The 23,463-nt window shown below is 32.3% G+C and overlaps 1 protein-coding gene across 2 annotated transcripts in view; it reads right to left on the minus strand.

Moving 5' to 3' along the window:
• Positions 1-12,109, minus strand: part of LOC110111876 (caffeoylshikimate esterase) — a 30,934-nt gene extending 18,825 nt beyond the window's left edge. For both annotated transcript variants that reach the window (XM_028699856.1, XM_020843924.2), the window contains exons 1-5: positions 11,668-12,109; positions 11,515-11,544; positions 4,073-4,202; positions 3,812-3,958; positions 3,620-3,750 (exon numbers count right to left, since the gene is read on the minus strand). In XM_028699856.1, the coding sequence (XP_028555689.1) occupies positions 3,620-3,750; positions 3,812-3,958; positions 4,073-4,202; positions 11,515-11,544; positions 11,668-11,952 (723 nt within the window). In that variant the 5' untranslated portion in view covers positions 11,953-12,109. The remainder of the gene's footprint in view (positions 1-3,619; positions 3,751-3,811; positions 3,959-4,072; positions 4,203-11,514; positions 11,545-11,667) is intronic.
• Positions 12,110-23,463: the final 11,354 nt, after the last annotated feature.

Raw genomic sequence — 23,463 nt, forward strand, 5'->3', positions numbered from 1 at the left:
AGGGAGGGGCGGCGGTCTTGTGGTGGTGGTCGGGTAGGGGAAAAGATAAGGGGCGGTGGAAGTGGAGCAGGTCGACGGTGTGGGGGAGAGAGGGGAGAAGTCGGAGAAGATGAGAAGAACAAAATAGAGCCGCGAACCTCAGACCCTTCTAAAGATTGACGGGTATTGAGATTGCCCACACCTAGGGCCTTCCTTCTTCTCTCAAACACTCAACATTTAGGGAGACAAAGAAAACTCAAAATTTTATTGAATCAATCATCATTCAAATACATAAGAAGGGGCCATATATATAGGTCTCAACATGACAAAAGAAAATAGACTAGAATGCCCCTTGGGCTACAATAGCAAACTAACTACTCATAGGGGTAAAATCGAAAAAAAACTAAAATATAAAAAGAAATAATACATAAAGTGCATCAAAAGTAAAGGCTCTCCATCATGACCATCGATCTCCAATGTTTCCTCTGCTAAACGCGTTGGAATCTCTTGTCGATGTCCCCATCAATATGTCACCAAGGTTGTACATAGTTTTCATCTTTAAACCCTTGCCTTTGGTTTGATAAGCATAAGCTTCATTGTATTGATTTACAATGTGAGAGACATTATTCTGATTTGCTGACATGCCATGAAGTTTCTAATAATTTTCTTTTGTGTGATTGTTCTTTTTACAGCCGTCACATAAAAAATTACCTCTTTAACCACACCTTGAGACATTTCGTAGGTTTTTTTCTATACTTTTGATGGCAAAGGCAGACCCTTCATCTTGGAGTGGGTTTTTGGCACCTCCAAGAGTTATCCTTCGTTTGTTCTTCTCTTCAAATTTTGGTGAATTCTTCTTCAATATTGGGTAGGGAGGAATCCCAAGGAATCTTTCGAGGAATCTCCAATTCTTGCCAATTTTTTGTGGGTGTATTGACTGGTTAGTGCCGCTCATGCTTCCTTGCTAGAGATAGTGCGCACAATCTCATAATTTACATAAATTATGAAAATTTTCAAGACTTGAAAAGTCATGCTGATTTATTCAGCTTGTGTGATGTTGTGAACAAGGTTTAAGGACCCAATGTATTCTTCCATTGAATTGAAAAGCCAAAACATCACTAAATCATTATTGGCGTCCCATGTTAGAAAAGAAGGATCTCCCACTTCAAGTTGATGAATAGAATTACTCAAATACCCAGTCTTCTCTCTTCCTTGAATCACCATTTGAACCATTCAATACTATTAGAAGTTCCTCTCATAAAGTTGTAGGATGTGATTTGAAATGTTGAATGTTCCATGGAAACCCCTGAATTGAAGGTGTGTTTTAGTGAGGAAGAAGAGCCCATCTTATCTCCATGTATGCTTGACCCTATTACAGACTTCCTTTTGTCGTTGACCATCTTGATTAGCTAGAAATCAGCTTTGATACCATGTTAAAAATGATGTAAATGACGAGAAAATAGGAAACACAGTGAAAATTTTCCTCACACGAGTTGGCCAAAATTTGGCATTTTAAATAATAGTTTACACAGGAGAAAAACATAGAAGAAATTAACACATCCTAGCAAGAAAGGAAATGATGCGGACATCCAACCGTCCATGCCTATCCGAGGAGATGAAGATTGACGGCCATAATCGTCCTACGTTATCTTATTTTTTTATTAGTAATTTTTATTTTAATTATGTATTTTCCATTTTTACCCTTACTTACGGATCTAATCTTATGTAAACTCTAAGAGCATGATCGTCTTATTTTAGTTTCTTTTATTTCTGAGGCCTATATATATAGAGGCCCTTGCTAGTATAATGTATGATGGAGTTTTAATAAAAATTTTGTTCTGTACTTTTGTTCCTTAGGAGGACTTAGGTGAGATCCCTATGGGAGGTAATCATATTTTCTATCAGCCGCAGGATGGGTCTGGGCTCGTGGCTTGAAGTCCTTTGGTGAAGGTCAATGCAACACCCGTCAGCCGCAGGAAGCGTTCGGACTCACAATTTTCTTTATTTTTGTTTCTCATTTCTTTCCTAATCGTCATCTCCATCCTCTCTCCAATCCCGCCAGCTTCATCCCCCCCTCCACCCAAACCCGTCAGCCTCTTCCCACAACCCTATCTTCTTTCCCACCAAAATTCCCCATCCCCCTCCTAAGCCTAACTGGCCATCTTCCCCCCACCTCCAAACCACCAACACCCTCACAAACCCTAATCCTAATACCTCCATAGCTGCCGGCCACCTTCTTTACCCCATTGGCTCCCACAATTTCATCTTGTATTCAAAACCTTCCTATTTTATACATCTTAATTTGGTAACGAATTCGAATTCAAAATTCAAATTAATTTGAATTTGAATTTGTTTCTTAAATTATAATTCTTATTTTAGCCAATATCCGTTCTACAACAGGAAATCTAAAATTTACAACCAATTTTAATATGAAAAAGTACTAAATATACTTGATAGAATTCCTAGAAATCAGTCATCCTATAATTGAATGCCAGCTGCCTTCCTTCCAAGCCAAATCCGCAAACAATCAAAGCTGATTTCCTGCAGGACTTGCCATCTAGGCAGGTCTCGTAATCAGCACATGCGCATATGCGAGTAACGCCCGCTAGCATGCCATCTAGGGATCAATAGTTGTCAGCTCCTTAGCTAATAAAATGCCAAAATAGTTAAATACATTCAAGGAAAGACCAAATGTGGTAGAACATAAAAATACATCTGTTTTTTCCCCTTTCATTGGATAAGGTAGCTAGAAATTCAACAGATCTTTTTGGCCAGGTATGTGATACATGCCTATAAGAACATGATATATTAAGTTTTGTTGCAACTTTTTGATAAGTGAGTTGCTATAAGCTTTGCCTACTTCAAGTGACAACTTCCGAGGGCTACCCACATGATTTCAGATTCCAATCAAGCCTACAACGCTATTTTGGTAACCATTTCTACGGTTACACACCACAAGTTTTGTGGTTTTCCACCTCTCTTGCTGATATGCATAGCGACCTCTTGTAAAGTTGGTATAATAGCTTTCACTTCATTGTTTCAGTGACCACCCCCAATCCCGATGAAATTGAATTTTCTTGGAAACTTTGAATAATCCTAAACATTGATGTCATTTTTTTATCTTTTATTCTTAGCTCTTTAGTTATTTGTATTGCAAATTCTTGATTTTGATCAAATTTGTTACAACTACAATTTTAATTACGGTCTAAAACTGTAATTGCTCACTGATTTTTTATGGTTCAAATCTCCTATTGATCAGCTCAAACTTAATCAATCATTGCATTATCATTTGATTTAATTCTCGTATTTAAAGTTTAGCCATTTATTTTACATGATCTAAACATTTATTGTATCATTATAGTTACATTAAATCTTAGATCCCTAGGCATATTGCACAAGTTAGCGAGGCAAAATGAGGAACGAATTATCTACTAATGAACCATCAGCATTCTGAAAAGACCATTTTTTAGCTTTAAATGTTCAAAAGCCACATGCAAAAATAGGTGCCTAATCAAGAAGTGACATTATCATAATTCCAAAGACAAAAGCATCATTGAGAAACTAATAGCTTCATTCAAATGTCGTTATAGGAACATCCACCATTACAAAGATAAGGAGATGGATGAGACAAAAGCCACACCTTACACATGGGAGCAACAAGCAACACGCCATCCCATTCTTTGGGCTGCTTTAGATGAACCTTAAGAGCCACTGCGCCACCCATGGATTGACCAAGGAGAAAGTGTTGTAGCTCTGCAACCTCCCTTCTCTCTTCAAGAAAACAATGCATTAAAGCACATATTCCTAAAGAAGAAAGAAAAGGAGTACTAACCTCGAATACGGGCATACTGCTCAATGACATGATCTACCATCTCATCAAAGCTAGGGATGTAGCCGTGCAAACCCTCTGAGAGACCAAAGCCAGGATAATCCATGGCATAAACTCCATATCCTGCTGCTGCTATCCTCTTTGCAATCCCTATTTTTTTACAATGCTACAAAATTAGATTATCCAATAAATCTATCAACAGATCTACAACACAAAAGAATCCTAGTTCAATCCACAGAGAACATGGAATAAGAGGAGAGATACCTTCAAAGAAGAAAGTGCAGGTGTCACCGTAGCCATGGCAAAAAAAGAGGGTAGCCTTGGTGGCAATGCCAAGGTTTGGAAGCCAGCTCTTCCAAAAAACCTCCAAGCCCTTGGAGTTCCTCTCGTATCTCTGTATAGTGCAGCATGGTGGAGCAATTCAGTTTAGCCTCTGCAGTTATCGCAGGGACTCTTGCCTTTAATGTCTAGAAGGTTTCTTTTTCATCCATCCATTTTCAGAACTAAAATTAGTTAAATCTTTCATAAATTTGAAAATATGCACACCATAAATTCAGTCTGTAAGTATTTGTAATTGCCAGGGTTTCAATTCAAGACACCAGTTAGCACCATCACAACGTGAATTCAGCTGTGTTGAATTTCAGTTTTCTTTTGTATTAACCAAATGTTGCAAAACAATTGAGCTTTGAAGTATCTATTTAAATAGCAACCATTGTCATCATTTTTATCCCAACTATTTGGGGCCCGTGACTCTAATAGTTTGAAAATAAAACTTAACTAAACCTGCCAATAGCTTTCTACATTGGGTTTGAGTTTGATGAAGATTGGAAGGCAGACCTCTTTGGGGTATAGTGAAACAGGGGAAACAGTGAGGGTTTTTTTTTTTTTAAGTTATTTCTTGTCTTCGTTTAACTCTTGCATAAAAGTAGTTCTAGTAAACTCAAGACATATTACCGTGTTTGTATGTGCAGTTAAATGAAATCCTTTGGGAAATTGGCAATACATAAGGATAATAGCAACTTTCCAATAATTTTGATAACATTTATTAGTAAGCTCTTTTTGTGCTATTACGGAAGTTATTAATGAAATAAATTGATACATGAAAGTATGTTCTGTTTGGTGTGCATGGTTGGAAATCATCCAGAAATACGGCACAATTCATTTAGATGACGACAACAACAACATCAAGCCCTTATCCCACTATGTGGGGTCGACTATACATGAATCCTTTTTATCCATTGTGCCCTGTTAAAAGTTAAATTCTCATTTAAATCTAATAAAGAAATGTCATTTCTAATATTTTCTAACAAAGTCTGTTTAGGTTTACCTTTATCTTTCTTAACACGAGTCAAATTTAATACATCTACTTTCCTAACCGGGTCATCAGAAGGCCGTCATTTTATGTGACCAAACCATCTAAGGTGACTCTCTCTAATCTTATCTTCCACTGGAGCTACTCCAACCTTTTCATGTATATGCTCATTTCGTATCCTGTCTCTAAGAGTAAAGCCACTCATCCACCTAATCATCATCATCTCTGCAACACTTAACTTAATATTATGCTTCTATGGCCAACATTCTACAACATAAATATTGCAAGTCTAACCACCATCTTATAGAATTTTCCCTTAAGTTGGAGGGGGCTTTTCTATCACACAACAAGCCTAATGCATTCCTCCATTTCAACCATCCAACTTGAATTCTATTAATAATATCCCCATCTATTTCATCATCAACCTGAACAATAGACCCAAGATATCTAAAACGTGTACTGGCATTAATGACTTGATTAGCCAAAATAACAATCCCCCCTCTAAAACTATTATTACTAAAATTACACTACATACATTCAGTTTTAGATCTACTCAAACGAAAACTTTTAGATTCAAAGGTTGACCTCCATAATTCAAATTTACCTTCAACTATCTCTGTAATCTTATCAACAAGAATAATATTATCAACAAAAAGCATAAACTAGGATACAACCTCTTACAAATGTTTAGCGAGAACATCCATGACTAAAGCAAAAAGATATGGGCTTAAGGCTGATCCTTGATGTAATCCAGCTGAAATAGGAAAATACTTTGTCAAACCACCTTGTGTCTGAACACAAGTAACAGCTGCTGCATACATATCCTTAATGATTTGAATATAAGCATTATTAATCCCTTTCTTTTCTAGAACTCTCCATAGCACTTCTCTTGGAACTTTATCATATGCTTTCTCTAAATCAATAAATATCATATGTGGATACTCCTAATTCTCTCTATACTTCTCCATCAAACCTCTCAATAAATGTATAGCTTCCATAGCAGACCTACCGGCATGAATCCAATTTGATTTTGAGAAACATTAGTATCACGCCACAACCTATGCTCCACAACTTTCTCCATAGTTTTAAAGTATGACACACATTAACTTAATTCGTCTATAATTCGCACAACCTTATGCATCACCTTTATTCTTAAAAATAAGAATCAACACACTAATTCTCCAATCATCTGGTATTTTTTTAGACTTCAAAATAATATTAAAAAGTTTAATAAGCCAAGAAATTATTTCATCTCCTAAACATTTTCACACCTATATTGAAATATCATCAAGTCCAATTGTTTTTCTACACTGCCTCTCTAACTTCAGTTTTACTAATACGCTGATAAAAAAAAATCTTTTTTTTTTCATTTAGGGTGATAAGGTCACTAAGGTCAATCGCATTCTCATAATCTTGATTGAAGAGTTTATAAAAATATCTCATTTACATTTGTTGAGCATCATCTTCTAATAAAAGCATTTTTTGATCTTCATCCTCAGTACACTTCACTTGAACTAAATCCTTACTACTCTTATCTCTTTGTTTGGCTAACTTATACATATATCTTTCACCCTCCTTAATATATAATTTATTATATAAATCATTAAAAGTTAAATTATTTGCATCATATATTGCTTTCTTAGACTCCTTACGGGCTTCTTTATGACTTTTCCAATTATCAAAATGTTTATATCTAAACTAATTTTTATAACAAATATTCTTATTTTTTATATTTTCTTGCACATTTTGATTCCACCATCAACTATTTTTGCTATTATGAGACTTTCTCTTTGATACTCCAACCATATCTTTTTGCAATATTCTTAATATCACTGGCTACTTTTTCCCACATAACATTAGCTTCCTCATAAATAAACAAAATCTTAAGATCTAGTATCTTACTCTCAAAAATATTTTTGTTAATATTTTTTAAATACCCCCATCTAATCATAGAACAACGTTTTACTTTATTTTTTTATTTTATGTCTCTTTATCTTAAAGTCCAAAACTAATAATCGATGTTGAGCATAATTCATTTAAACCACAATTTAAAATAGCATAATTAGGTATTTAGGTGTTCTTCGTTCATGAAGCAAAGTGTAAGCCCCAAGGCATTTTGAAGCGTAAGCCTCAAAATTCAAAAATTGAGTAAAATGAAAATAAATATTAGAAGTGATTTTTTGTATAATAATCGAATAATATATTAAAGAATGATATAATAACATTCTATTGAACTATACATCAACAAATTGTCATATATATGAAATCAAAAATTGCACAAGACTTAAAGTGGAAAATAATAAATTTCGTGAAATTGAAAATGTAAACATCACAATAACAAAATAACATAAAATATAAGAATTACATAAAAGTATCATATAACATCAAATTCAACTCCAAGTTCCATCTTTCTCAGTTCCCCACTCGTCCACATTTAATTTTTACGGAAAACAATAATAGTAAGACAATAATTCAAAATTCATATATATTGTCATCATTGAGGGGGTCTTCATATGAGCATCATATTTCACCCCTATCTGACACCTATGGAGTTTGTCTCTCAATTTGCTTCTTCTTCATCAATTTTAGTCATCTTCCTCTTTTCCAGACATTTGCCATTAACATAAAGATAAGAGTAATACTTCAAATTAAAAAAGCTCAAGAAAATTTAAATTTTGTTTTTATATATCTTATTTTTAATTCTTTTTATATATGGCTTACAGTGAATACAGATGCTTTGCTTTCATCACCGTAAAAAAAAAAAAAATCATTGTTCAAATCTTCGTCTTATAATTCAGATGGTGTTATATCTAGTTCATCATCTACTAATTTCTGATCATCTAATGTCATATCTTCACAAAGTGAAAGATCCTCATCAGCCTTCAACCACTTCAATTCAAGTTTTTGCATTTAATCTCTTATTATACACGATATACATTAAAGAATTTGTCCTTAGGATTGTTAGATGATTTTTCCTCTTCATGTGCACTTGAATTATGGAGGTCAACCTTAGAGTCCAAAGGTTGTCGCTTGAATAGATCTAAAACTGAATATATGGAGCGTAATTTTAGTAGCAATAGAACTAGTGATGGGATTATAACTTTGGGTGATCAAGTCATTAATAAGAGTACATATTTTAGATATCTTGGATCTATTGTTCAGAGTGATGGTGAAACAAATGGGGATATTATCAGCAGAATTCAAGTTGGATGGTTAAAGTGGAGGAATGCATCGGGCTTGTTGTGCGATAGAAAAGTCCCCCTCAAATTTGAGGGAAAATTCTATAAGATGGTGGTGAAACCTGCAATGCTTTATGATGTCAAATGTTGACCATTAAAAGAGAAGCATAATACTAAGTTAAGTGTTACAGAGATGAGGATGCTTAGGTGGATGAGTGGTCTTACCATTAGAGATAGGATACAAAATGAGCATATACGTGAAAAGGTTAGATTAGCTCCAGTGGAAGATAAGATTAGAAAGAGTCGCCTTCGATGGTTTGGTCACATTAAACGGAAGCCTTCCGATAACCCGGTTAGGAAAGTTGAAGTTTTAGATTTGACTTGTGTTAAGAAAGGTAGAGGTTGACCTAAAAAGACTTAGGTTAAAAAAATATTAGAAATGATATTTCTTTATTAGATTTAAATGAGAATTTGACTTTTAACCGGACACAATGGCGAAAAAGGATTCATGTAGTGGGACAAAGGCTTGATGTTGTTGTTATGTGCACTTGATTATACGTGCTCCAATTGCGTTCATATAAGAAAAACATATTAATGTCAAAACCTTGACAGTAAAATAGTGTAATTCTAGAGTGTCATCACCAAATTGTAGCTTTAATGCACTGACTAAGGAGAGAAGAAGGTGGTGGTAGTGTCAGGCGACCTGGAGTTTGTCGTCGATGGGTGAATAGAGCTGGCGGCAGAGGAACATAGGAGTTTCATTCTTTTTGTTCGAAACTTCAGTCACGTGTGAGGAAGCCATATGACAGACTATTATTTTGGTTTAATAAGAAATTAAGAACTTTAAATAGCAATTGATTTTTAAAAAATAATAATTTGCTTGAGTCATGCATCTAAAGCTAAAGAGGCGAGGTGCTCCTCAAGCAATTTGAGGTGTACGCTTCGTTATCCTGCCTGGAGGCGTGCGCCTTGAGGCATTTGTAAACAAAATTGCTTAAAATAGTGATTTAGACTACCTATTTTGTATAATATATGTTATTGTCTCTAAGTGGTATTGCCATCAAACATGACACACCAACTAAATCTATTTTGTAACCCTTCATGAAGTCATGGTGAATGATTTACAAAGGTAGTTCCCTATGACTATGTAACATGGTGGAAAGACATCAATAAATGACGTGATTGCATAAATAACTCCCTCCATTATAGACAAAAGTAGTTCTTCCAATGAACATTTGTGCATTCAAAGATCAAATAATACAGATCATAAATCCATCGAAGATGTGTTGGCAGGTCATCCGGCAAGAACTTATCAATGCTTCAGACTGCCGGAAGAGGCTGTTGTGCGTTTAAAAGATTGCTTAGTATCTCATAGATGGCTTGAATAATATGAAAAATATGATCATAGTAAAACAACTAAACATATTTCTTGGGGGGTTGCTCATGCTCATAACTACAAACAACTGTACAAATGATTCTAGCATTCAATGGAAATAATTAGTAGATATTTTAGTCAAGTATTACGTGTCATTTTGTCATTGCCAAAAGAGTTCAACAATGTGCCACCAACTGAAGCAAACTGTCATCCTTTCCTACATTCCAATGGGCAGTGTCATTCTTACTGCAAAAATGCAGTTGATGTAATTGATGATACACATGTTCTTAGTGTATCTGAGGTCGGAGCCTAACATTGTAGCTGAGTAGAGTGTAGGGTCTTTGAGGTAGGGACTTTTCTATAGTTGAGTCTGGTGAGATCAAAGGGGAGCATTTGATTGAAATGAGTGGCGATCTATGAGGAACTTCTTGGTTGCCCAGCATAGGACGAGTGATGCCCATTGTTCTTTTTGTGCGAGTTTCTCTACTGGTCGCATGTCCCTCCCTTGAAGAATATGCTCCTGAGAGGGGGTGCCCTCATCACGACCTAGTTGCTACCTATCAAAACACCTAATAATATGATCATAAGTATGCACATTTGCTTGTGTATGTAGTGTTGCACAATTTTATTGATCAATACCATGGAAATGATATCTACTTCAATATATCAACATGATACTCAAATCGGTGAGATAGAAGTGAACAACAAAGATCCTAACATACATATAACAAAAGGGGAAAGAACTCAAAGAAGAGCGGTCAAGCAAGCACTCGCGACATATTTGTGGGCAAACCAAGTAGGAATGTTGATTTAGTTAGGAAATTTTCAATTAAATTTAAAAGAATAATCCAATAATCTTTTCATCTTCTAATTTCATATATTGAGACGATGATGACGCTCAACATGATAAGATAGCTCTCAACTACTAGTTATAGTATATCGCTCTTATTATAAAGCACAAATGAAATATTCATGTATACTTATATTTCGACAATATATGTTTCGGTATTTTATTAACTTTAAAGCATATTGTCTTCTATGTACTCTTACGAACTATCCTCGTTTTGCTATAGTAAATTTTGTTGGGTTTTAATTTATATTTTGATATGAGAACTGTTGTTTCTAGAGGTTTGCCTTTTTAATTCAGCAATATCATAGCATGTGTTTTGTTCCACGAAGTTATGGGATAATATACTTCTATAATTCTTTTTTCATTTCTATTGTATGTCGATTCACTAAAATTAAATGTGTCTTGAAGAATTTATCACAATTACTTGAAAATACAAAAACATATTTGATATGTACTGTTCACTTTTTTTTTACTCGGTCGGTTCTCATGCGTGCATTTTGCATAGCTTCATGTATAAATTCTGAAGTTAACCGTCATAAATCCTGAAGTGCGCAGCCAAACAGATTGTAAAGACATATCAGGATTTAACAAGTATCATGCCAAACAATTTTCAGAATTTAACAGCCACAGGATTTGATGAATCCGGATTTGCAGGTTTTACTAAATCCTACTTAACTTAAATCCAACTTGCAGCAAAATAGCCCCATAGTGCTTTATAAAAATGAGCGATGGTAGTATCTCCCCTTACTAGATAGTCTTGAAAGCTATAAAAAATGTCTATTGTTTGACTGTATGATGTTTAAGCAAAACTAACATGTCACGCCCGCAGCATAAATAATTTTAAAGACCTTTCATCGCAGGAAAACTGTAAGCAAAATGAAGTCAATAAAACGTAAACGACTCTAGGAATATACCAAATTTTTATCCTACGCTGCAAAAAATATTGTGGACATACGAAAATATTATATAATTATAATTGATTCTACGAACCTCCTCCATCAGTATACCGGACGGAGCAGCCTGCAAAAACATTTAGTAAATGTTATATCTTATATGTACATCATTCATTAAAAATAAGTTTAAGAAAAAAAAACTCAAATTTCGATCCCATCATCAAAGCTGTGCAAACAAGTAAATGGGAACCTTGAAGAGAAAGTGATCAAGCCGCTCCTGCGCGTTGAGGAATGCCGCGCGGACTCGTCGCCGGGCGGCGACAGTATCAAGGCTCTGAGACGCCACCGCGTTGAGCTCTTCACTCACGCCTTCGATTGCACGCCGCTCGGCGGCGATCCTGACGACGTTCGGCGTCCTCACACCCCGTAGTAGCAAAAACCTGCAACGGCGTTGTGAGATCGGAGTACCGGCGATGATGTCCGAACTGCGGTGGATAGAGAGAAAGTAGTTTGGTGATCCCAGGTAGATCGCCATTGCCGGAAGGCAAAGATCGGGGAGACTGGCGTGAACTAGGGCTATGAATGACGAGGCCGTGCCGGAGGGTAAGGCTCATGCTCGAACACGGCAGCCTCCTGAGTGGAGGACAAAAGTACCTTTATCACTTTATGGGTAAAATATTATGCTGCACCGTACTGATACAAAATGCCATTAATGAAAATATAGAACATAACACAACTCCCCTTGCTTATTGGTTGAAAGCTTAGGCTTCCAACTAAGAGGTCCAAAGTTCGAGTCCATGTGTATGTGTTGTGTGTGTGAATTTGCCTTAAATGACCTAAATGTCCCAAAAAAAAAATATAGAACATAATTAATCATTTAATGATATACTATAATATTATATTTTAAAATAAAAAAAATTATAATAATTATATAAATGAAATAAATATTAAATAATTTATATTATTACACGTCTATGAGACTCAAACTCAATACGAAAATTTTGAGTTTAAGTCAACCCAGATAATTTTTTGTGGGATTCAGGACATCTTCAGTGAATAAAAAAAGGGTTGAGTTTGAGTTTTGATAGGCCTTATTTAGGTCAACCAAAAATAATGACATGACTATTTGATTACTTTTTAATGAAAAACTCATGAAATTATTTTTTTTTTCCTTATTTTCTTATTCATATTGAATTACCATGATCATTTTAGGATAGGTTAACACTAACTTTTTTGGGGGCAAGGAATGGGACTCGAGCATTAGTGGCGTGGGAGGAACCTACTTCCATCAACCATCGCACCAGGCAGCTCGCTCCCTGCAGGTTGACACTAACTGACTTAAACTCATTAGTAGATGTGTATATCCTATGATGACGTATTAATAGACGTCAATATTGGACCTGACATAAAAATTTACACAGGCTCAAGTAGAAAAATTTATATTGAGTCAACAAGTGTAATGTTTTTTAAAGATTTAGGGCAGCTTAAGTTAAAAAAAATGGCCAATTTCAAGTTGTGTCACGCCTTGTTTAGGGCCATTCCAAAAATAATGATTAATTAATTGATTATATTTTTTAGTGAAAAAGTATATGAAAGTAAATATTTTTTTCTTTTTTATAAGTTGTCATACTCAAATCAGATAATCATGCATATTCATTTCTTATTAAGTTGACACTAATCAACCATAACTTAAATACCTTTTACATTGTGTTGAACTTGATTTTAGTTTGTTTGAGTTGGGTTAAATTTGAAATATTTTTACCAAATTTATAATATGGGTCATTTTTATTGATTATATTTGTGTTAGCACTTTTTGTGTCAAATTGAAACTTGATCAATAAGCTCGAATTGACCCCTACCATTCTCTACTATGACTATTGAGACCTACCTTGACTATGTACTTAATAAATAGGCTATGTATTCACCTTGATAAATCAAGGTTTACATAACAAAGATCTCTTGGTGTAGGCTTTACAATTTTATAAATAAAGTTGATTGTCCCAATATATCTTAATATATTATCCAAGTCAATAAGATGACCCTAAATGCAATAATAAATGTATTGATACAATGATTTTAATTTTGTTATCTATATCACTATATGTTGACTCTATATCATGTAATGTTGTGCATTGGCAAAGCTTTTTCCTAACAACTCTAACATCTAGTCTTATAGCAATTTGGCTTCGTTTAAGATGACTTTCTTACTCCTTAAATTAGCTTTTTAGTACAAAAATTAAAATATTTCTACTAAAAAGCTGCTTTAAGAAGCAGTAAGAAAGCTGTCACAAACGTAGCCTTAGGTTTTGTTTGGGACGGCTTTCTTATTGTTTCTTAAAGTAGCTTTTTAGTATAAATATTCAAATTTTTATATAAGAAATCTGCTTTAAGAAGCATCAAGAAAGACGTCACAAATAAAACCTTAGTCTACATTGGTATATCATATTCTACTTTTAGCCTTTGGAAGCCATTTTTACTCATCTAGGATATAACATACATGCTTCAATTGATTTTAAAGTTGATATAAAGTGTGGTTTCATACGATGATCAAAACATATTTTAAAAATTAGATCATTTTAGGTTGAATTTCCATTGAATCAATTTCTTCCATCAAAAGAATTACATATTATAGTAATATATGAGTAAGTCGTATGATGGCATACATGTGAAAATATGTGATCATAATGTATCATGAATGTGGATTTTGGAATAATATATTATGTGTTCATTATAGAGTGTCATGATTGTGTGTGTGTGCTCATATGTGCACCATCACATTTCATGGATGTAAATACAACATGCGCACATCATGGGTGTCATGGATGTACTAGTATAGTGTGTGCAACTCATTAAACATCACAAAGATATTATTTATATGTATATATGTCATAAGTGCAAAGTGTTAAATCACATATTTTACTTCTAAATATCATTTTACAAAGTATTATGCACAATCAGAAGTGTACAGTTAAGGGTGATAGGTGTGCATTGTTCACCTAAGATCTAATATAAACCGCCTAAAGCAACATTGCCAATATTAAATAACTCATTACTATGTGTGATTATTAATTTTCTTAAGTCTATTCAATTGACCTAAAAATACTAAATTAGATAAATTATTAAAAAATTCCCTTAGATACATCATAAAATGAATTACAATAAACTTTATCTATTTGTAGGAATTTATAAATTTATAAAACTTAATTTAACAATATACTAAGAATTAAAAAATATGAAAAAAAAAACATTTAATCATTTCAATTAGAAATTTATTTTAGAGCTTGATAGAGACTTTCTCTTAAAAAAATATTGCAATTTGATTCATTTTCTAATTTATTATTTAAAATATATGATTTCCATAAATTTAAATGAATTTACCAAGTTTATATGAACATTAAATCATTTACAAGAAAATCATACATAACTATTTATTATCAATCAAAGGGCTAAGATCAACAATTAATCATTACGAATGATTAAGAGAGGGTTATCATAGCTTGAAAGTTATGGGGCCAATCATTATTCATGATTAGTACGAGTGAATCACTATAAATGAATGGTATGGCCCAATCACTACTAATGATTAGCGCATGTTATTTAAAAGATTGGAAAGAGTTTTGGATCATTTCAGAAAGATTAAACAATCATGATATCATCGCATGAGAAATCCAAAAATGATGATCGTATCCATTTTATTAAATACCATCATCATATATGATTATGGTCTTTGAATCAAATTGCATTAGATCCATCAATTATTGTTTCTCATATTCATAGAACTAAGATTAGGATTTTAGGAAAACATTATGGACTTTTACAGCCCTCCATAATGGTTCTTTAGCCATCAAGGCTCGCCATTAATAAAATTTGATTCACAGGATCAAGGACTACTAGAATGATACTCTATCAATGCAAAAAAAAAAGTTTGGTTATTGGTTTTTTATACAAACAAGAAAGAAGACTAGTTTTTACATTACTCCTAATGTTCTTAATGAAATTCTTTGTTCTAAAACTTCATTCAATGTAGTTTTTCATCTTCTGAATATATGCATGTCCTTTCCTTCACAAACTCTCTCTATCTTAGTCACTTTATAGAAATGTGATATTATGTAAATTAGGGTGGTTTTCTTGTGTTTCTTAGATAGTTTTAAGTGGTTTTAGAGCGATTTGGTTTAGTCAAGAGTGGGATATTCTAATTAGTTTATTATAATTTAATTAATGAGAACAATCAAAATTGGTCAAAGAGAATCAATGAATGAGAGAGTTTAGGCCTCAATTGTAAAGAGGATCAAAAAGTGGGAGAGTTTAGTTTAGAGCAAGTGGCAGAGAGATTGAGTGTTCAAGTCATGTTACTTCCTAATGGAGAAAATTGTCGACCATTGGAGGGAAATTAGAAGTGAGTAAAATAAAGAGGAAGAGAGGAGACAACCCACATAATATTTTAATTGGCTTAATCGGTAAGTTGCATTCATTATAATGCGATGGGAGAAGTATTCCATTAGAAATAAATAAGATAATTACAAATCTCTCCCATATTGACATTCTCTATTTCTATCTTAAACTATAATTTGGCATGATTTTTGTGTAGATTAAGTTCATCTCATTTTTTAATATGGATAAATGTTCGAGGATTTATTATATTTATAAGCATTTGATCAACTTTAGGCAATACCCAGAAGAATAGTGAAATAGGAGCCATGGGCAACAAATGAAGACTTTACTATTTTAGAAACCTTTTGTGGCCATTCTAGAATTACAATTTATAATAATTACATTGGATGTATTGTGTTTGATTATAGTGACCATATCAACCACCAACACAAATTACCAGCTTACCCACTGCCACTTAAAGATCAAACAACACATCTCCCATTCACAATCATCCAATTGCCATGATTGTTGTGATGAATGCACCACATTTGATGATCTTGACAACACCGCCCACAATCTAAATACCTCAAAACATTGAAACCTATAGCAAGTACCATAATATATACCAATATTACTCAATACATTATATTATTCATGTTATAAAAGGGTATAATTGACCATAATGTACATGCTTACAACGAATTCATGAGAGAACTAACTTTGTTTCCATTGACATCTCCTTTTTGTATTTCCCATTACACATTAAAAATTAATGTCCCTCTAATTACTCAAAGTGGAATAGCCACATTGTGACACCCTAAGACCTAAAATAGAAGAATTTCATTTCCTTTTCTCTTTGTTTTTTTGTTTTTCAATTCATTAATAAGCATATCATTGACAATAAGGGCTAACAAATTTTATTTAGGAAAAATAAATATAAATAACAAAAAAAATATAATTGCATTACCACATTTAGTATTTACATCCTTATTAAAATCCGAAGTCCAAAATAATATATGCATAGCCATATCAGACTATAAAAGAATATAAATAAAACTAAAATGTTGCAATTAAAACTAAACTATCATCACTATCTAACCTTGATTTGCAGGCTTCTTACCTTAACCTGAAATCATATAAAAAATAATGTAATGAGCACATATCCCAATAAGTAATCAAAAATTATTATTGCATTCAATATAAGGTAAAAGAATCAATATACTTGCTCTAGTCCGAGTCAATATCAAATGATCAATGGTCTATCATTAGGAGTAATAAACAATCTATAAAATTAATATCAATCAATAGTAAAATAAATATGATCAATAAAATCTAAAAGTAGTCTATCAAACTATAAAAAAAATAGTGAAAAAGATTATCAGTCAATGTGTCATGTCGGTATGCTATGATAGTGTACTTTTTAGTATACTACATCAATATATTTAGGAAAATTTACATACATACCACTTTATAACATCCTATTTACATATCTAACACCTAAAATTTTAATATTACATCCATACCACCCTATATTATTTTAATATCAAATATACCACTTATATTTCTTTCCTACCACTCATATTTTGTATGAAAATGAACTATGGGTGGTATTTATGTAATATTAAAGTTTTAGGTGTTAAATATGTAAATAGAATAGTATTAAGTGGTATGTATGTAAAACTCCCATATATTTATCAATATCTCTATCTTTTTTATCTCTATCATATGTTATGTCATGTTGTATCAGTATTAATGCATGTTCTATCTATTCAACGTCAGTTCTATCTATCAATCAATTTAATCAAGTCATATGATATTATGTAAATAAAATCATGAATGTGAGTATGAATAGTAAGGCATGACATTTAGCTTCAATGTGATATTTTTAATATCTTCCACCCAATATGTCAACTAGTTGATCATCAATCATTAATTTAATCTCAATTATCTTCTAGTTGGTCATCAATCTTTATCTTGTCATTATTATTCATTATCTTAAGTTAACTCACATGTAACTTTCAATAATCAATAAAGAGTCACCACTCTCTACCCGTTAGTGTAATTCGATCAATCAATTACATGATAACATCAAGGATTACACCATAAACATTTGTTTTAAGGAAAGCCCATCGACTTACCCTCATGTGCAAGTTATTATATTTTATGAGATAACTCGTGTTAATTATAGTGTCAAAAGCTAATCTTCTTTATTTATATGCAAATATTAGACTTATCTTACATCAATCATATTACTTTCTCTATGCAATATAAGTCAGTATCATGTATTAAAACCAGTAAAATATGAACACTATTTATTTACTTCAAAAAATTATAAATATCAATTTACCTAGTAAAATTTAATGATATTAGAGTCCAAATACTCATAATGATCAAATCTATCATATACAAAATTTATATGATGAAAGCTCAATAAATTAAGAGAATGTTTATTTTTTACTGATTCAAGAGAGATAAAATATTTAAAAATCAAAATCACCAAAAATAGGAATAAGAGTATGTTACTTACAATGAGTAGAAAAACTTTTGTAATAAGAACAGTAGATGAAAAAGTCCAAGAGAACTTCTTCCTCCCTCTTCTTTCTCTTTTCCCCCTTCTTCATTAACTCCTTCCTCGGTAAGAAATAAAATGAGGGCAAAGGGAGGCTTAGTGTTATTAATATATTATAAAAAATATTATTTAGTGCCTAGCATCACGGTGCTTCCATGACCAATATCGTAGCACTGTGTCATACCCCATAATCTAATTTGAAAAAAAATATTTCTTTTATCTTTTAATTAACAATGAGGGCAATCTATTTTTTTCAATAATAAAATAATAGCATAAATGAATATATATATATCAAAACATTAATGGACATCTGTAATTACTATCAAAAAATTATGCACAATACTCAAGAGTCATATAAATAAAATAATCCATCTCCACACTCTTTAGTGCCAAAAAAATATAAAAGACGAAAAAAAACAACAATAAAACCCAAGTAATCTTGTAACTGGTCAGTCTCACACTCCCGGTCTTCTTTCCTAATTTGAAATCATTTAAACCACATATAATGATTTAAAAAATCTAGCAGGTCATTACCATCCTACAACTAAACTCAAAGCATGATAAGGAAACCAATATACATGTAATCACTTAGTTCATAATAACACCAACCAATATAATCATGAATATATTCATAAATAATAAAGCACATGTTGTAGTAGTGAAATTTGTAAACCAGTACGGCATCGTCAAACAATAAAATAGCAAACAATCATTCTTAAATCATATGTCATAATGGAGTTATCTAGTAAATAAAAAAAAATCATAAATTAGTAAAATTAAAACATCTATGAAGTCTGTCAGAATCCATAACAATATAATACTGTCAAATATCTATTTTATATTAAATGCTTAGTAGTAATAAATCATTAAACAATAAATTAATAGCAGTAACATTCATATTGAATCAATAGCATTAGACAAGTCATAGTAACAGTATCAGTATTAGTAAAACCTGTAATAGTAATAGTAAAATAGCACGATAATCGTAAATTAGTATAGTGGCAACAAATCAATGCAATAAATGCATCAGTATAATTATACTAAACAAGTTAGAAGTTCTAGCTTAAACAGTGTTTTTTAAGTAATCAGTAACTATTGGCTCAATAAATATAATCATCACTCTTTGCTTATCGACATAGTAATTATATTTTTATAATTCTCAATCAGTGAATTACCTAAATTGATAGAGGATAATACCAACCTATAGTATTTAAATGAAAGTTTCTTGGCCAAAACCATCCTATATAGGTTAATTAGTCAACATTAGTGAATAACCAGCCTTTACTTATTGTCATACACATTATTACTATAAAATTATAAAAATAATAGTTATCAACTATCACTCACACCTAATATTCATTCAAAATGTTTTCATTAATAATTTAAGCAGATTAAAATATAAAAATTAATATTCTTCTTAAATTGTACAAAATGCAATAATTATACTCTTAACAGGTGAAAATATAAAAACAACTAGTCAAAATGATCAAAATAATCACTACTACAATATACCAAAAGTTATACGATAAAAGTTTATTAAATCCAGAGAAAATGCAAAAAAAAATATTTTTGGAGAAATCAAACAGTAGAACTCAAAATCTTTCAAAATTGAAAAAGGATAAGAATCACCTACAACGATCTAAAGAATTTTCATAAAAGCAATGAAACTAATTGGTGGTCAAAAACCCAAATTCCTCTTTCCTCTGTCCTCCTTCCCCTTTCTATCTTCTTTCCTTCCTTGACAAGCAAAAAAAATTTCTCACTGCTTTCTAAGCCTGTTTTCTAGTTCAAAAATTTCTTAAAAGTGGTGAAAAAATAGTAGTCAAAAGCTATCCCAAACAAAGCCTTACAAACATTGCTTTAGCCGCTTTTGTGGATTGGATATTCCAAGCATTCTTTTAAAAAATTAATTAGAGTGGTATTTTTGAAAGAAAAGGGGTATTATGCAAATTTATTAAATAGTTTAATTTTTAGTTTAAGAGTTCAAAACTTTAGGAATTGATTTTTTTTAGATTTTAGTTGGGTTGTTTTTGTTGGCTTTAGTTTTTTTTTTTTTTTTTTTCAATACATTGTTCTCATTTTATTTGACTAAGCTTGTTTCTAATTGAAGTTCATTAATCCTCTATAGGATTTTATAATACATCAAAGAAGAGATATGGTTATAATTGAATTAATTAAAAGGGATATTGTATAATAAAAATTAGGTATAAGACTTATAATTACATATTCTATTCTTAGTCAATTCAATTTAATATAATTTGTGTTTATAAAATTTTGAATATAAATCAAATCAAATAAGTAGGTTTAGATAAAATATTCATAATTAAATCAAATCAATTTAATTACTTTGATTTTGATTTTCAATGTAAATACATTTTAGCTCAACCCAATTTATAAGCAATGAAAGCGAAGAATATAGAACAAAAATGGATGGCCATGAAAATTCTTCATCTTGAAATAAGGAAAGGATATAAAATTTAAAAAAAGAGAAAAAGAATTACATTCAGAAAATTGAAATTTTTTTAATGAGCTGCTTTAATTCTCTTTATAAATTATTCACATCTCAAAATAAGCGAGAAAAATTTAAAAATATGCTACAGAATATTTGGCACTCTAAATATGAAAGAATTAATAAAAATCTTTCCATTTTTTTTTTAAGTGTTTCATTTAATTTGGGTCTTTTCGTTGCTTTGTTTTTTAGACAGCGTTTTATTGCTTTCTTAAAAACAGTTTTTTAATGTAAAAATTAAGAAACAGTAAGAAAATCGTCTCAAACGAAGCATTAATTTAGCGACTACTTTTTCACTGTTTTTAATAAATTTTTATAATGAAAAACTAATTTTTACTATCAGAATAATAAATTTATTTTTTCCATAACAACTATACAAATAACTTTATAAAATAGTGCTGCCATTCCAAACTGACTTAAAACGTGAAAAAGAGATCAGTTTTATAATCTTCTCATCATTTATTTATTTGTTAATATCAATAGTTTCTTATATTTATATTTATGGCTGTCTTTAGCAACATTTGATTTTTTTTATTTCATTTAATTTTATAAAATTGATATATCATCAAAAAATTATATGGATCAGGCACGAATCTCTAGGCAAAATTAAGTTGGAAACTTCAAAATTAAATCGGAGACCATCTAAACTCCGATTTCAACAATCTTACAGTCGAAGTGAACGTCTCAAAAATATGAATCCAAGCAAAGAAACAAGGACGAGAAGGAAGAAAAGGAAGAAAAGAAACTTTAGTTCTCTTGCCACTAGACTCCTCGACCTTCATTGGACTTCCACCCTGCAGTCTACTGATGTTGAACTTTTGTCTGTTGCCGAACTTTCATCGAACTTCTACCCTATGCCGAATTTTCGCTCGTCGCTGGACCTCTGCCCGTCGCCAAGATTTCGTCGGACTTCAGCCCAACATCGAAGTTCCTCCCGTCACCGGACTTCTGCCCGTCAACAAACTTTCTTCGGACTTCTACTCGGCATCAAAATTCCACCCGTCGTCGGACTTTCATCGGACTTCCACCCGACGCTGAACTTCCACCCGTCGTCGGAGTTCTGCCCGTCTCCGGACTTTCGTTGGACTTCTACATGATGCCAGACTTCCGCCCTTCAACGATACTTCTGACATCTGTCACCAGACAACGGTTTTTACGACCTCCGTTGCGCCTCCAACTATGATTCTTCCGATCAAACAAACACGCCAATATTGATTATTCATATTTCCACCATGTAATGCAGTCAATATGATGTATATTTGTTACTTCAAGTCAAAGCCTTCCTCCCAAAGAAGGGCCTCATTTGTAATCAAGAGATAAAAATATGACGCAACAAAAATTATTTATTTCATAACTTCTTGAGAAAATAAAGAGATAAAAATATATGAAAAAAATATGATTTCTTACAATGTAAATTATATTTGATATTGATAAAAAAAAAATAACCTTAAAGAAGTATTATTATCTAACAAGAAATTGAGATCAACATTAGAGGTTAGCTAAATTGATAAAAAAATATATTTAATTTTAGTTAATCCAACTCATTAAATAATGATATGGCTTTCCTTAAATGTGGATTTTTTTCGAGAAAGTACACAGGAAGGAGTGAAGTGTGAAGGCCTGTGCTCCTATGGCAGTAATTCCGTTTTAAATGACGCAGTTATTATCGCCTCAGCATCAGGTACGAAAGCGAGACTCGAGAGCTACCAGGTGTAGCTCAGATTAAGAGAGAGAAAGAGAGAGAGAGGGGGGGCCAGAGGCGGCTGACAGGCTTGAGCTCTTATTACTTTCGGGCCGGGAGTGATGTGGAGCAGTTGGTGGGCTTGGACTTCAATACAAAGAACTTATTTTGACAATACATAACGAGCAAACTATAATGGCATAGCCCATGCCAAGCTATTTCTAGGTGACTCGGTATCTTAAATATTTTTTGCCAAATAGAGTAATGCTAAGCTGATTAAAATTTTTTTTATATTTTTTTAAAATATTGGACCCTATTTTTATATGCAAAATTTTTTTATATTATAAGGCCTTATTTTTATTTTTAGACTTCCTAGTTTCTGTTTTGCTATTATTTTGTATTTGCTTTCAAATAATTTCAGAACTACTAAGGTTTCTTTTATGATGACGTTCTTATTGCTCTTTTATTTATTTTGTATTAAAAAATTGTTCTAAGAAGCAATAAAAAAGACATCCCAAATGAAACATAAAAATTATTTTTCTCTTTCCTTCATAATCATAGTTCTTGTTTGACTATTATTTTCTCTTTGCTTTCAAGTAAATTTAAGAACCATAAAGCAGGAAATTATTACATGCGGCGTCCGGAGGTGAATCCGGATGCGCCACGTCAGCCAGGGCCCAATGCATATGGATTCGCCTCCGGACGGTCTGGACACGTAATAATCTCTCCCATAAAGCTACTTTTCATAATAGCTTTCAAAAAAAATATTTTTTTTCAGGAATTAAATATTTAATTGCCCTTTGCCCTTTGGCCCCTTTCTAAGAAATTGTACTTCCCAAAGAACTCTTACAGGTTCGTTTTCTTTTTGGATGAAAGCCAACAAGCTGTTAGGTGGGTGAAGAAAGAGCCCGTATTT

Source organism: Dendrobium catenatum, unplaced genomic scaffold (genome assembly GCF_001605985.2).
Source record: "Dendrobium catenatum unplaced genomic scaffold, ASM160598v2 fragScaff_scaffold_1398, whole genome shotgun sequence".
Classification (NCBI taxonomy): Eukaryota; Viridiplantae; Streptophyta; class Magnoliopsida; order Asparagales; family Orchidaceae; genus Dendrobium; species Dendrobium catenatum.